The sequence below is a fragment of the Erinaceus europaeus genome, chromosome 13 (genome assembly GCF_950295315.1).
Source record: "Erinaceus europaeus chromosome 13, mEriEur2.1, whole genome shotgun sequence".
Taxonomy (NCBI): Eukaryota; Metazoa; Chordata; class Mammalia; order Eulipotyphla; family Erinaceidae; genus Erinaceus; species Erinaceus europaeus.
In genome coordinates this window covers 19,433,047-19,448,575 of record NC_080174.1, presented here as the reverse complement: position 1 = coordinate 19,448,575, position 15,529 = coordinate 19,433,047, and the positions used below count along the sequence as shown (strand labels likewise).

The following is a 15,529-nucleotide window of genomic DNA, read 5'->3' as shown; positions in this document are numbered from 1 at the left end:
GAACTATTATTTGGATTCCAAAACAAAAACCTATCTTTGAGCATCATTGTTTTATATTTAAGATTTTAATTTTTAAAAATTCTACTATACCTCAGGACTTTTCCGGTTCTGTAAAATCTGTTTGTCAGTTTCTTTGTTAGCAAAATATCTAGTGCAGCCTCGGTTCAAATACTATGACCAAAAAATTAAGAATATAATGAACAAACATGATGCACAGGAAAACAGTACAAAAGAAAACACAACTTATGAAAGAGTATTAGTCATGAAGAACTTCTAAACATAATTTGAATATCATTTACTCTCAATTAAAATTGATGCCATTTTTTCAAAGACTTTTTGTTTAATTTATAGAGGTGTAACTGACATTTAACATTATACAAGTCTCAGATGTATAACATAAAAAGTTGATATATACAGCAAAATGATAACCACAGTAAGTCTAGTTAACAATCAGTCTAGTTAACATCCATCAACTCAAAATGGAAAACTTTTTTCTTTTTTTTTTGGAAAACTTTTTTCTTATAGCTACTGTTAAGCTGGCATTTATTATGAGTAATGACATCAGGGGGAATAAAAATTCTAATTTCTCCCAGATAATATTTCTAGTCCACCTCCAAATAGCTATCACACTTAAGCAAATATTACTCAAGTCCTGGGTCCTTAGGAACATAAGCATCATAGCTTCTTTCCAGCCCAGGGTCCCTATTCTCATTAGCTCTATTCCTACTTTTTGATTCCTTTCCCTTAAACATTTTGTCATGCTTTATAACTTACCGCCTTTAGGCCACCAAATTGCAGATACTACTATAGTTCTATTCAGACTTCCCTAAACAGATAACCTCACCAAATGGTGCCCTGAAACCTGACTTCTCCAGAACCCTGCCCCACTAGGGCTAAAGAGAGAAACAGACTGGGTGTATAGATAGACCTGCTAACATCCATGTCTAGTGGAGAAGCAATGACAGAAACCAAAATTCCTCCCTTCAGTACCCCCAAAGAGAATTTTGGTCCATACTCCCAAAGGGGGAAATGTTAGAGGAAGATGGCCAGAGGGTTTGGAACCCCAACTCCACTGGGACCCAAAACGTTTGTCACCAGGAATCTTTGTTTTTATATCATCACTGAAAGGGAAGCAAGTATAGAAAACACCAGAGAGAGTCAGGCACTGTTTCACTTATCTGAGAGGCAAGAGGAAAAGTGGGGAACCCAAGCTCAAACCGAGGACCTGCACAGAGTAAAGCAGTACACTAAGCAGCTAATTTGGAGGTGATTATGCTTCGTGACGTAATAAGGTGAAAAGACAACAATGATTTTACTCATATGTAGAATATAAATGAAAGACCATAAAGGTTTCATTCATATGTGGAATACAGAGAACTGAAATAATACATGAACTTAAGGAGTAGCCAACCAGTCTCTAAGACTTTGTGTGAACTATGATAGCTATCCTTATTGGAGGGAGCTTTGGAGGGTTGAGAGAGAACTCAATACCACAACTACCATCAAAGTCTTATAACTCATAAACCACTATTAAATAACTAATGAAAAATTAAAATTAATAATACACATTAAAAAAAAACATTTGGGCTGGGAGTAGGATACTGAGGCAAAGCAAGGAACTTTGAGGAAGGACAGCACGGGGTGGGGGGGTAGAGGGAAGGCTAGGTTAGGGGTGAGAGTATGCTACACATAATGCAGAGCTGGGAAATGGAGCTCATGTGTAGGCAATTGTGCTTGAAATCATCAATTTCCAAAGGAAAGGAAAAAGAAATGCATTGTGTGGATATCAAGAAAAAATATAGCAAATTTAGAATGGTGTGAAGATAGGTTAGTTAGATGGATGACCAATGCATCAATTCCTCCCTCCATTATAATGGAATAGTAAAAAACAGTTAAAGCCAGAAAGAAAAAGGAAAAAAAAGTATGCAGTAAGTTTTTCTTTCTACTCTACAATCTTTGGCAAAGGAAATAAAAGAAGGAGGAGGTAATAACTCTAGTAAGCATTTTCAACTGACCATTTCTAAAAGAACTACTTCACAATGGCCTTGGGTCCATACTCCCAGAGGGATAAAGAATAGGAAAGCTATCAGGGGAGGGAATGAGATATGGAGATATGGTGGTGGGAACTGTGTGGAGTTGTACTGCTCTTATCCTATGGTTTTGTTAATGTCTCCTTTTTTAAATAATAAAAAAAAATTTTTTTAAAGACTACTCCATTTAGCAAAATAATAATAGCTTAGGCATAGATTCAAAACATGTTTCCTTTGCTTGTAAGAGTTTTATCCTGCGAGCCCAACTTTGAGTCAAATACTTAGATCTTGGGCAAATGAACATAACAGTAAACTTAGGAAAATTAATTTTCTCCCAACTTCTTTCATAGGAAACCTATCAACTATTCTCATCACCAATTTTCATTCTATTCAATCTTTTGATTCAAGATTACCTGTATATATTATGAATGCATTGATAAAAACATATAAAAATGCTTGAAAATATTGAATACTTCAAAATTTTTTATTCTTGACATTTTATTTTTTCTGATGTGTATGTAGTTAACAGAGATGATTTTCAAATAGGTTTGTCTCTATAATCCTCTCCATATTAATTAACCAGTGGAAGTGTCTTTGTTTTTACATCCATATCTATGAATGTGACTGACTGGACAAGTTTAAACTAAAACTTGTGGTTCTAACCATTTTGGAATTTTCTTTTTTTTTTTAATATTTATTTATTTCCTTTTCTGTTTCCCTTGTTGTTTTTATTGTTGTTGTAGTTATTACTATTGATACCGTCATTGTTGGATAGGACAGAGAGAAATGGAGAGAGGAGGGAAGACAGAGAGGAGGAGAGAAAGATAGACACCTGAAGACCTGCTTCACTGCCTGTGAAGGGAATCCCCTGCAGGTGGGGAGCCAGGGGCTTGAACCGGGATTCTTATGCCAGTCCTTGCGCTTTGCGCCACTTGCACTTAACCCGCTGCACTACCGCCCAACTCCCTTTGGAATTTTTTTGTAGCTTCCTCATACCCCACCTAAGCTTTCTTTCTTGAGCAAATAGCTCATTTATTCATCCCCCTTCAAACTTAGAGTCTGGATCCTGGCATGTTTCACAATCACTTATGACAATTTCATCTACTATTATTCTGGTAACTACCATCAAAGTACAGATATCTCCCAAACCTGTCACTGTAGCAGTGGTACTGATCTACAGACTAATATACCCCAGAACTGTCTTTCTGTAAAGAATCTAATTTATTTATTTCAAGTGCAATAAGTAGAGAATTTTACATAAGAAAGAGAGAGAAGACAGAGCACCACATGAGCACATGGAGCCCTAGGGGTCAAACCAGGAGCCTCAGGCATACAACCAGTAGTTCTGTACTACTGGTTGAGCTATTCCCCGGGCTCAACCTAACTGTCTTTCAAACATCTCTACTTAGATTGTCCATAAGGTCCAAAACGTAATCTTTCATCTGGCTCCAATAACGGATATTTGCATTGATCTACTCAGTTATCCTAGTCAACTGTGGGAAAATAATTTCAGGCTCTTTTCCTAAGGCTTAATGTGTCATAGATCCTCCCCTTCACCTCTACTGCAGCCATCACGAGACTGAACGTAGACACGGAGTAACTGTTATTTCAGCTATCACTGTGTGCTCCCAACCAGTCTACCCAGAAACTCCATCTCTAAGCTCTACTCCATAAATATTTCTACTTAAAGCCCTTCAGTAGCTCATTATCAAATACGGAAGACCACACTTCCCAACCATTTCATGCATTCCTGTTAAGCTGTTTCTTGCAATTCTTTACCTGTTTTTCATCTAAGAATGCAGGTATCTCTAAATACCTGGAAGTACAGTTATCTTATTTCTATACTTGCTTCCCTTTCAGTGATGATATAAAAACAAAGATACATGCAAACAGATCCCAGAGTGAAGTAAATGCAGTATCTGAATTGAATGCAATTAAATTTCCAACAATTACATAGAATTACTTTCCATCTGACCTACCCGAAAGTTATCTGGAGAGCTCAAGTGAAGTTTTTCCCTAATATCTTCAGAAGCACCAGCACACAATCTATAAAAGATATGGTAATTTCTCTCCTCTTTGCCTTGAACACAGATCCTTGATTTCTCAAGAAGGTAATGAGAAACAAATCCTCCAACAACCGAACTCTAAAAAGCAAGAGAGACAATACAAGCTTGCATTTAAAGTTTTTAAGTATAATATAAAAATGTGGAATTGTTTATCTTTTTAATAAATATTTCTCCATCAAAGAGAATGCTATGTTTATTATATAAAGAAAAAAGCAAATGTTCCCTCGATTATCCAAGGTAATATACAGAAAGTGAAATGGATATGTTATTAATTAATTCCATCAAGACACCTGTATTTTCCAGAAACATATCTCAAAACTCTTACACACTTACCTTTTCATTGAAATGTATTTCTACAAATTTTCCAAATCGGCTGCTATTATTGTTTCGTACAGTCTTTGCATTTCCAAAGGCTTCTAGAAGTGGATTAGCTATTGAAAAAGAAAATACTCATCAAAACTGGCATATACCATATATATATATATATGTGTGTGTGTGTATATATATATATATATAGAGAGAGAGATACAGTATTATTCCCATTTAGTACTATATATTGGTAGAAAAAATATTCTCAAAAATATTAACATGAAGAAATCCACCTCATGTGAAATTCCACAAATACTTATGTTCAAACCCAATTTAGCATAAAAGGGAGAAAAATCACTAAAGTATATAAAAAGAAAATATAAGTACTACAGGAAAGAATACAGTTTTTATGCAGGTCCTTGAGCTTTGCACCACATGTGCTTAACCCACTGCGCTACGGCCCAACTCAGAATACAGTTTTTAAAGTCAAGTTCAAAAACTACTATCAGTAAGATAGCATAATGGTTATGCCAAAAACCTTTCATGCCTGAGACTCAAAGGTCTGAGGTTCAATCCCCAGTACCAAGATATGCCAGAGGCCAGAGCAGTGCTTTGTTAAGAAAGGAAATAGGAAAAAAAAAAAAACCCAACCTATTCTCTAAAAATGTTAGTTTTCACAAGTAAATCAGTCCTACAAGAGATGTGATTATAATGCATCAAATAGGGAAATAACTTGTGTCAAAGCAAGGCAAGGAAGTTATTAGCTGATGTGCTTTCCCAAAATATAATTTCTGTATTTAGTATTTGTGTATTAATTATGTAATATTCTCAGAGCAATAGGTTTTAAATTTCAGATGAATAAACGTAAAATTTACATTGCTATTATTTTATAATCCTACACAAAAATGCATGTCACATGGCTGAAAAGGATTTCTAGGCTATTTTTGTACGCGGATATCTTCACCCACCCTGTCCAACGCTTGACGTCTCGTCACCTAGTCTGGTCCCCTACGCCTACACTGAACTTCTCTGTTCCAGACTCTTGGAAACAGAGTTGGCAGTCAGCTGAGGTAAAGAACAAACACCTCATCACAGACCCCTGCAAGCGTCAACCCAGCTTTGACCTAGCACGTTATGATTGGGCCCTCCTCAATCGCTATCGAACAGGCCATGGCAGGTGCGCCGCTATGTTCCTTCACTGGGGAGCCAGAGACAACCCGAACTGCCCCTGCGGCTACAGACAGACTATGACCCACATAGTCAATGACTGCCACCTCTCCAGATTCAAAGAAGGTCTCAAAACTTTACATCAGGCTCAACCTGACGCTGTTGACTGGCTACGGAAGAAGGGCAAACGCTAGAAGAAGAAGAAGCAAAGTCTCAGCTATGTACATGCCAGACTAGTGTCAGTCTTGCATACTCCCATCAGCAATAATCAAAATTGCCACACAATATTTATGGCTACAATATTTCTGTACTTTTTTTTTTGTACTTCTTATAATGCCTTTTATAGTCTATGTTTCCGGATGGTCATGAAAACTGAGCCCAACAAGATCAACTAACTTGTGCAGGATACACGTCTGCCTGCTGGCAAAAGGGAACTAAATTACATGTGTCTCTTTAGACTTTTACTGAGCTGTTAGATTTGCTGAATCTAGTAAGTAAATTGAAACTACTAAGTAAAATGTCTCCGATCAGGATAAAAGCCTTTGTGTCAAAGATTATAATAATACTATTAACACTATGCCTATCCAAAAGTAACAACTAATCCTCCATTAAAAATACCATGAAATAATCATTCTTTCTGCTTAACTTCTGGTTTTCTATAATGAACTATACAAATATTTGAAGTAACACACTCCAGATCTTTCAACTACAATGTCTATGCTTTGTGTAACATGGGAGAGTCTCCTAATTTCTGGGACAACATTGAAATAGGAAAAATTTTATAAGCTAATGTCTTTATGTACCTAACAACAAAAAAGAATTTAAGAAGTCGGGTGGTAGCGCAGCGGGTTAAGCGCATGTGGCGCAAAGCGCAAGCACCAGTATAAGGATCCCAGTTCAAGTTCCTGGCTCTCCACCTGCAGGGGAGTTGCTTCACAGGTAGTGAAGCAGGTCTGTAGGTGTCTTATCTTTCTCTCCACCGCCCCCCCGTCTTCCCTTCCTCTCTCCATTTCTCTCTGTCCTATCTAACAACGACGACATCAATAATAACTACAACAACAATAAAAAGACAACAAGGGCAACAAAAAGGGAAAATAAATAAAAATTTAAAAAAAAAAAAGAATTTAAAGCTTAACAATACCTTCAACAATTCTATCATCAATATCTTGGCCTGTTCCATAAGATTCTGTCAAATATCTGTTTAAAACATAAGATAAAGTTTAGGTAACAATACTGTATACATTATATTTAAATTTTTAATATCATATGATACATATAAAATACAAACCTGAATCACTATAATATTATTTAAAATTAAAAATTCATGTTTAAATGTGACTATTTAGGTATGTAAAATTTTATTGGAGGGGGTTGGATGGTGGCGCACCATTGACTGCACATGTTATCATGCACAAGGACCCAGTTTCAAGCCCCTTGGCCCCACCTGCCAGGTAGGAGCTTCATGAATGCTGAGGCAGTGATTCAGGTTTCTCTCTCTCTTCACCTGCCCTTCTTAATTTCTCTCTGTTTGATCAAGTAAAGGGGAGGGGGATGGCTGCAGGGAGCTGTGGGTTCATCCTGCAGATGATAGCCCTGGTGGCAAAAAAGAAAAAAAAATTGTTTGGATACCCTTTTACATCTAAATCAGCATTTTAATGAGCGGGTAGACTAAAATGCATGATCCATAGAATTCAACCTGCTTTTGTCCTTTGCACTCTACCACTGAGCCATCTTCCCAGCCCCCAAATCAGCATTGTTTCTAAAAACTGTTTTGTTTAATTTTTGTTATTGTTTTGCATAAAGACAGAAATTGAGAGGGAAAGAAGAAACAGAAAAGGAAAAAGAAAGAGACACACCTGAAGCACTGCTTCACCATGTGTAAAGCCCCCCCCACACACACACACACCCCGGGTTTGGACCAGGGACTGGACCCCAGGTCCTTGTGCATGGTAACGTGTACACTCAAGCAGGTGTGCCAATCACCCAACCCCCTAAAAACTGTTTTGGCATGGCCAACAAGGTGGCACAGTAGTAGAGTGCAAGACTGTCAAGTCAAATTCCTCCCTTGCACTGCATAGGTCGTGCTCTGGTTCTTCACGTTAGACGGATGGATGGATGGATGGATGGATGGATGGATGGATGGATGGATGGATGGATGGATGGATGAATGGATGGATAGACAGATGGACAGATGGACGATGGATGATAGGCAAGCAAGCACACACACATATATATATGTGTATATATATGTGTGTATATATATATATATATACACACATACACACATATATATATGATCCTTTATAAGTTGGGAGGAGGAATATTGACTCTAGATAACTATCTGATTTTAAATATGCCAGATTCCATACAGGGATAATCTATATGAGGTTCCAAAATATGTAGTATCCACCAACTTGGTCTTTATGGCTAGAGAAAATAATCTAGCTAGCACTGAGCAACTAGGAAGTCACCATGCTTCATGTTGTTACATCAAAAGACAAAAAAAAAAATGACAGCATCACTTCTTGCCCAGAATATTTCAAAAGAAAAAGTAATTTCAGGCTTACTTCATAATTATTAAGTTTCTTCAACTATGTATTTTTATTATAACCATCAAAATGACACATAACTATTCCATACAGGGAAAAAGAGGAAACAAACTGACACTTAAAATTTAAGATTAAGAAAAATTCGTTTAACCAGAACTACATAGTCAATAATGAACTCTTAAACTGGTTTTACACAAATAACTCCAAATAGCATGTATGTATTTGCATAACAAATAGCAACACTTTAAAAATGGATCCGCTAAGCAGAAATCAACTACAAACTATAATACAGTGGGAAGAACACCTGTGAGAGATTAGAATGGACTGGTTCTAGCAATAGTTTACCTAGATTTACCATTCTGGGTATATAAAACTGAAGTAATGACTGCTATGCTTCCTGCTATATTTAAGATGTTACAAAACAAGGGGCAATTATATAACTCAAAGTGCTCAATAGTGGTTGAAGTGCCTAAACGAGGCATCATAAATTCTGTAATTGATTGGACTTAGACCAAATTAGCTGGGCAGCCTAGCAGAAAGGCCCAAAGAAGACATATCCCCAAAACCTAACTCTGGCTGGGCTCAACAAATGATACTCAATGCCTGAATAACTGAGAGAAAATTTAAGATTATCAGAGAAAGAGAGGCCTACAAAAGTTGGATAAGGGCAAGAGACTGGCCCACTTAATAATGGCCTGTTTAGTCAATATCACACCACCTGATCATCTGGGGCACTAGTTACAGAATTCTTGGATTCCCATACACGTGATGGGTCTAGACCTCCAAAAGGTCCCTATCTCTACCACCACTGGTCACTTCCATAAGGAACAGCATCTTGTGGGCCCTCCTAGGACCTTGTCCTCACCATAAAGCAATGGCAGTAGGGATAGCCCGTCTCTGAAGGGCTGGGGATATCCTACCCTGCCTCTCAAAAAAAGACTGGTCCTGAGATGAGTGCAGCCTACAATGTTCCTTAGATGTGACCATGAGCTATAAACTCAGACCAGTAGGGACTTAGAGGTTATACAGGCTCTGGTGAGATAGATAGATAGATAGATAGATAGATAGATAGATAGATAGATACATAGGTAGATAGAGGCAGGCCCTGGAGCAGGTGGATGGAGGTAAATAGTTAATTTTAGCCACAGAATTTCTTTTCAAGAATGGGAGTTAACCCCCTGCCCTAATCCAACTTTCTAGCCCTTTTTCTCTACTCTGACACCATTCTCTCAGACAATATTCTTTTTTTTTAAATTTTTTATTTAAGAAAGGATTAGTGAACAAAAGCATAAGGTAGGAGGGGTACAACTCCACACAATTCCCACCACCCAATCCCCATAACCCACCCCCTCCCATGGTAGCTTTCCCATTCTCTAGCCCTCTGGGAGCATGGACCCAGGGTCGTTGAGGGTTGCAGAAGGTAGAAGGTCAGACAATATTCTTATCCAACTTCAGCTACCAAAAACAAGCAAAGCTACTATAGTTGTGTGCCCCCAGGAACATGCCTAAAATGGTTCTCCTAGCTCTCTCCTATCCTAAAATCCCTAACCTCATCTGCTCTAATAATACCTTTTGGTTCCTGTTCATTAAGCATTTTGTCTCAACTTAGGTCATGCCACCTTCCAGACACCAAGTTACAGATGACTCCATCCCAACTTCTCTGGGCAGATGACCTCACCAATGTGTCCTAGACCTTTGCATTTCCAGAGCTCTGGCCCTCTAGGGAGATACAGAAACAGGCTGGGGGTATGGATCAATCTGTCAACACCCATGCTCAGTGGTGAAGACGCTACAGAAGCCAGAACTCCTACCTTCTGCTGCCCATAAACAACCTCGATCCATACTCCCAGCAGAGGAGAAGTGATAGGCTGAAGATAAGAGGACTTTGCACTCCAGCTTCATCAGCACCCAGAGAAAGAAGGAAAAGGAGAGGGACATATGGAGGTAGTTATGGTATGGGTGGCTTGGAGGGGAAGAGAGGATTGAATCAGAAAAAGAAGGGGCAGCTATGTATAAATGTGGACAGATAGTTGTAGAGAATATGGCCCATGTCAACAACCTTAGGGGAACTGTGGTGGATTGCAGTGGGGAGACGGAGGATTCAGAACTCTGGTGGTGGGAATGGTGTGGATTCTACCCCTGTCGACTTGTAATTCTGTAATATAAAAATAAATAAATAAATATTAAATAATAAAATAAAATGTTATAAGGAGCCAGGTGGTGGTGTGTCTTGTTGAGCACACATGCTACAGTGCACAAGGACCCAAGGACTGGCGTTCGAGCCCCTGGTCCCCCACCTGCAGGGGAAAGGCTTTGCAAGTGGTGAAGCAGTGTCTGTCTCTCTCCCTCTCTATCACAATCTTCCCTCTCAACTTCTGGCTGTCTCTATTCAATAAATAAATAAATATAATAAAGAAATTTTTAAACAAATTAATTAGTAAAGTGTTATGATTGTAAACGAAAGAATAGAGTTTCATTTGATGGCAGCAAAAGGAATAAATTGGTAGAAGGGTTGTGAGGAAGTAGAAATAAGGTCAATTGTCATAAGTTTAAAGTAAAAAGTGAATTTCAACTACAGTAGTGGCAGGAATCTAGAGAACAAAATACAAAAGTTGGATCCTGAAGGAATAGTCCTAGCCTGTCCTTTGTTTAATCACACTTATCTGCTCCATGAACTTCCTGCAAAGAGCATACCAATATTGGCATAGTTTTCACAAAAGGTATCTGTTACTGAACAGGTATAGAGTACACCTTCAAACTATGTACGAAATCACGTAAAAGTACTCAAAGTCAACCTGTTCAAATCTCAAAGAGAGACTCATATGTACTTATTCATAAGGTTTAGAGCAGCAGTATTCACCACATCGAAGAGACAGAAGCAATCCAAATGCTGCAAGACAATGTGAACACAGTTTACACATTGAACACAGAACTTAAAATACAAAAGTGTATGTTGTATATTCTGCCTCAAAGCAATTTAAAACAAGCAAACAAAAAAAATGTCGACCTCTTCAAATTATTCTAGGTTAGCCAAAAATTCCTCACCGTAAAACAAATTTCGTATTTTCTGTTTTGCCAGCTCCTGACTCTCCAGATACAATGATCGACTGACTCATCTTCAGTACCTTCATGTCTCGAAAAGCTTTGTCAGCTAGGGTCAAAACAGCATGTTAATAACGAGCAATGCATCAACACAAACTGATCAAATGGCAGTGCATTTACTAACAAAGAGTATTTGCTTAGAGATTATAAACGTATGTTTACAATTAGAAATAATGTTAAGGGGCTGGGTGGTGGTGTACCTGGTTGAGTGCACCTGTTATAATGTGCAAGGACCTGAGTTGGAGGCCTCAGTCCCCAACTGTGTGTGTGTGGGGGGGGGGCTTCACGAGTGGTGAAGCGAGGCTGCAAGTGTCTCTCTGCCTCTCTCCGTCTCTGTCTCCCCCACTGCTCTCCATTTCTGACTGTCTCTATCCAACAAATAAAGACAATTTTTAAAAAAGAAAAGAACTTTCAAAGGAAGCATTCCAAAATGTGCACACCATCACTAGAAAGTATTTACTTTAAGGGTTCTTCCACCTTCTTATCCTGATAGCTAAGTGATATGAAATCTAAATAAACAACTCTTATGTTTATACTAGAATGTCTCCATATTATGACAACACTTCCAAATTCCAGAGCAGATCTTCAAAGAGATTAAAAATAATAATAATTCTCACTATGCCTCACTAATGAAGTCCCCAGAGCAAAGCAAGAAGTAATGAGCTACCAATTAAGAAACCTGGCAACCAAAAATTCTGTTGGAGGGAAAAAAAATACATAATAGCAAGCTAAATTTGTGTACTTCTTTCCATAATACCACTATTAAGTTTAAACAGCATTTCTGAGACAGGCAGAATAAATTGCCTTAACCTTTCTAAATTTGCAATTATTTATACATACAATTTTTAACTAACTTACACAGCAATTTGGACTATAAGATGTCTTAAATTTTAAGGTCACAAAATCAGTTGAGTACTATTTAATTATATAAAAATGGTCATGAATTAAAATAAGCTAGGGTTGAGTGGTGGTACACCTGGTTGAGAGCACATGTTACAGGGCTCAAGGACCCGGGTTTGAACACCTGGTCCCCACCTGTAGGGGGAAAGCTTTGCAAGTGGTGAAGCAGGGCTGCGGGTGTCTCTCTCTCTCTCCCTATCTTCTCCTTCCTTCTCCATTTCTGACTGTATCTATCCAATAAATAAAGATAATAAAAAAATTTTTTTTAAGAATTAAAGTAAATTTAATTCAATATTGGGTCCTGATCAATGTGATCTGGAAAGACAATCATTTCTTGGCTCAAACATGTGATATCCATACCAGGAAAGCCTATAAAGAGTTTGGGTTTTCTTTTTAATTTATTTACTTACTTATTTATTTATTTTCCCTTTTAGTGCCCTTGTTTTTTATTGTTGTTGTAGTTTATTATTGTTGTTGATGATGATGTCTTTGTTAGATAGGACAGAGAGAAATGGAGAGAGAAGGGGAAGACAGGGGGAGAGCAAGATAGACACCTACAGATCTGCTTCACTGCCTGTGAAGCGACTCCCCTTCAGGTGGGGAGCCAGGATCCTTATGTCAGTCCTTGCACTTCACACCACGTGCACTTAACCCACTGCACTACTGCCTGACTTCCCTATAAACTGTTTTTACACTAAGGACTAAATCCAGACCATCCAAGAGTCCACCTATTTTTTTTTACAATTCATCAACAGTCTGTTCCAAACACTTTAGTGTAAACATTATTTTTTTTTGCAGTAAGCAACTAAACAAAATGTTAAAGCTTGTTTACATTTGAAAGAAGTAGGTTCTCTTCAGTGGAGATCTTGATGAAAGTCAGATTATTAAGGACGTTTTTTCCCCACTATTTTGCTAGCTGATAAAAAATATGTTAATGCCCATCTGTGTTTCTTTTTTTTTTTTTCCTCCTCCAGGGTTATTGCTGGGCTCGGTGCCTGCACCATGAATCCACCGCTCCTGGAGGCCATTTTTCCCCCCCTTTTGTTGCCCCTGTTGTAGCTTCGTTGTGGCTATTATTATTGCCCTTGTTGACGCAATTCGTTGTTGGATAGGACAGAGAGAAATGGAGAGAGGAGGGGAAGACAGAGAAGGGGAGAGAAAGATAGACACCTGCAGACCTGCTTCACCGCCTGTGAAGCGACTCCCCTGCAGGTGGGGAGCCGGGGGCTCGAACCGGGATCCTTACGCCGCCGGTCCCTGCGCTTTGCGCCACATGCGCTTAACCCACTGCGCCACCGCCCAACCCCCCATCTGTGTTTCTTAGAACACAAAGTCAACCTGCTGTTGCAAACAGCAGCAGAGTATCTGCACTGCCCTGTACACAAATCAACCAAATCTGAAAGGGGAACTTAGGTAGGTCACAACACAGGCCTGAAGAAAAGCAAAATAAGGAGCTGGGTGGTGGTGCACCTGGCTGAGCACGCATATTACCACACACAAGGACCAGGGGTAAAGTGCTTGCTTGGTCCCCACCTGCAGGGGGACAACTTTGCAAGTGCTGAAGCAGTGCTGCAAGTGTCTCTTTTTCTCTCCCACTCTATCTCTCCCTACCCTATCAATTTCTGGCTGTTTCTATCCATTTAATAAAGATAATAAAAAAATTTTTTAAAGATATAGAAACAGACTGCACTAATAATCAGAACCAAATTACATCATCATTTCATTGTGGTTCATGACAGGATTCAAATGAGTTCACTAAATTCAGAAGCTTGCTCTGGTAGTCACAAATGGTCAGAGCGTGTGTCAAATAACTCCATCTCCATTCCTTAGGGCCTATGAAAGGCAAAGACAAAAACTACTGTCTTTCCACACAGGCTCCCAAGAGAAATATAAGGTATACTATTTTCAACCTTTTCAATTTTACAAAGTACTAATGCATGATAAGGAATCAAAGAAGTCTAGCCCACGTACCATGCATACAAGAAAGGACCTGAGTAACTATGTAAAGAACTGGGCCTTAAAGAAAGATTATGCTCTGAAGATGGAGAAGATTGTGTTGAGGAGACAAAAAAAAAAAGTTAAGTCAGGCTTAGTTTTGTCCTACTTTTGCCCAACCAAACACACTTAGGAGGCTATAGGACAATCACATACATCTCCTGTTAAAATTGAATACAAATGTATTCTTCTATACTGTGTACAAGATACATGTTCCTAACAATGATGACACAGTCAGAATGCACAGAGATCATCCAATATAAAAATATGCAATTCATGGTATATTTTATAAGGAAAAAACAAAAATTAGAGGGGCCAGGTGGTGGCGCACCTGGTTAAGCGCTCACACTACAGTGCACAAGGACCCAGGTTCAAGCCCTTGGTCCCCACCTGCAAGGGAGAAGTTTCATGAGTGATGAGGCAGTTCTGCAGGTGTCTGTTTGTCTCTCTCCCTCTCTATCTCCCCCCTTCCTTCTTGATTTCTCTCTGTCTCTATTCAATAATAAATAAATTAAAAACAAAAAAAATTAGATATAATAAAGCTGCTTACCAATTGCAAAGACATGTGGTGGCATTGTCCCAAGAGACTTTCCTTGATAGGACTTTATAGTTTCTGAAGAATATATTTTAGGTATGTCAAAGTAAGGATTCACCGCTATTAAAATGTTGGCGACATATGTCTAAATAGAAAAGACATCAACATGAAACGTTCCAGTTACTATTTTCATTTAAAACTATAAAATGTTCACAGGAGAAAGATAAATGCAGCAGATTGGTACCATTAATTCCCTAAGTAACCAAGATTCCCAAGTCTGCATTTCTTGCCTTAAGCTCTACAGAACCCATAACTCTAGCTCAATAAATATTTACATCATTTCATTTCATAGGTCTCTCAAATTCAGCATATATAAAGTCATGATTATCTCTCCTGACCTCCCTTTGCCTTTAAAAAGGAAATTATCTCCATATGCTACCCCAGGTTCATGGCATCACCACCAAGTCATCACAGAGAACTAAAACTCTCAGCTAGACGCTGACTACACTTGTGAATCTACTCTCCTAGTTCTATCCCTCCAGACCAAGTTTTGGTCATTTTGATTGCTCACTTAGATTTATAATTTATTCACCCCATGACTGAGTAACTTAGGAACATAGGATGCCCTAGGCCTGTACCCATCACTGAATGACAAGGACAGAGGTAACTCTGTGGTGGTAACTTAGTCTGAGACTTGTGCAAAACAACATTTGGTAACCATTATAGAATATTGACAGGCTAAATGTTTAATGAGCAATTTAAACTTGTTTTTAAATTTGGTATTTAACTGTGGTTTACAAAAAAAAACACCAAAAAATGTGCCAATAGGATTTATAAAATTCTTTGTGGTTAGAAAGGGAGTTGTAGGTTAGCAAT

General features: G+C 38.4%; 1 protein-coding gene across 6 annotated transcripts in view; it reads right to left on the bottom strand.

Annotated features, from left to right (window-relative positions):
* The window catches only part of MYO6 (myosin VI), a 148,699-nt gene that overhangs the window by 62,625 nt on the left and 70,545 nt on the right, over positions 1-15,529 (bottom strand). For all 6 annotated transcript variants that reach the window (XM_016187611.2, XM_060205413.1, XM_060205412.1 and 3 more), the window contains exons 5-10: positions 14,669-14,798; positions 11,167-11,272; positions 6,714-6,769; positions 4,430-4,527; positions 4,010-4,174; positions 91-171 (exon numbers count right to left, since the gene is read on the bottom strand). In XM_016187611.2, coding sequence (XP_016043097.1) covers positions 91-171; positions 4,010-4,174; positions 4,430-4,527; positions 6,714-6,769; positions 11,167-11,272; positions 14,669-14,798 — 636 coding nt within the window. The remainder of the gene's footprint in view (positions 1-90; positions 172-4,009; positions 4,175-4,429; positions 4,528-6,713; positions 6,770-11,166; positions 11,273-14,668; positions 14,799-15,529) is intronic.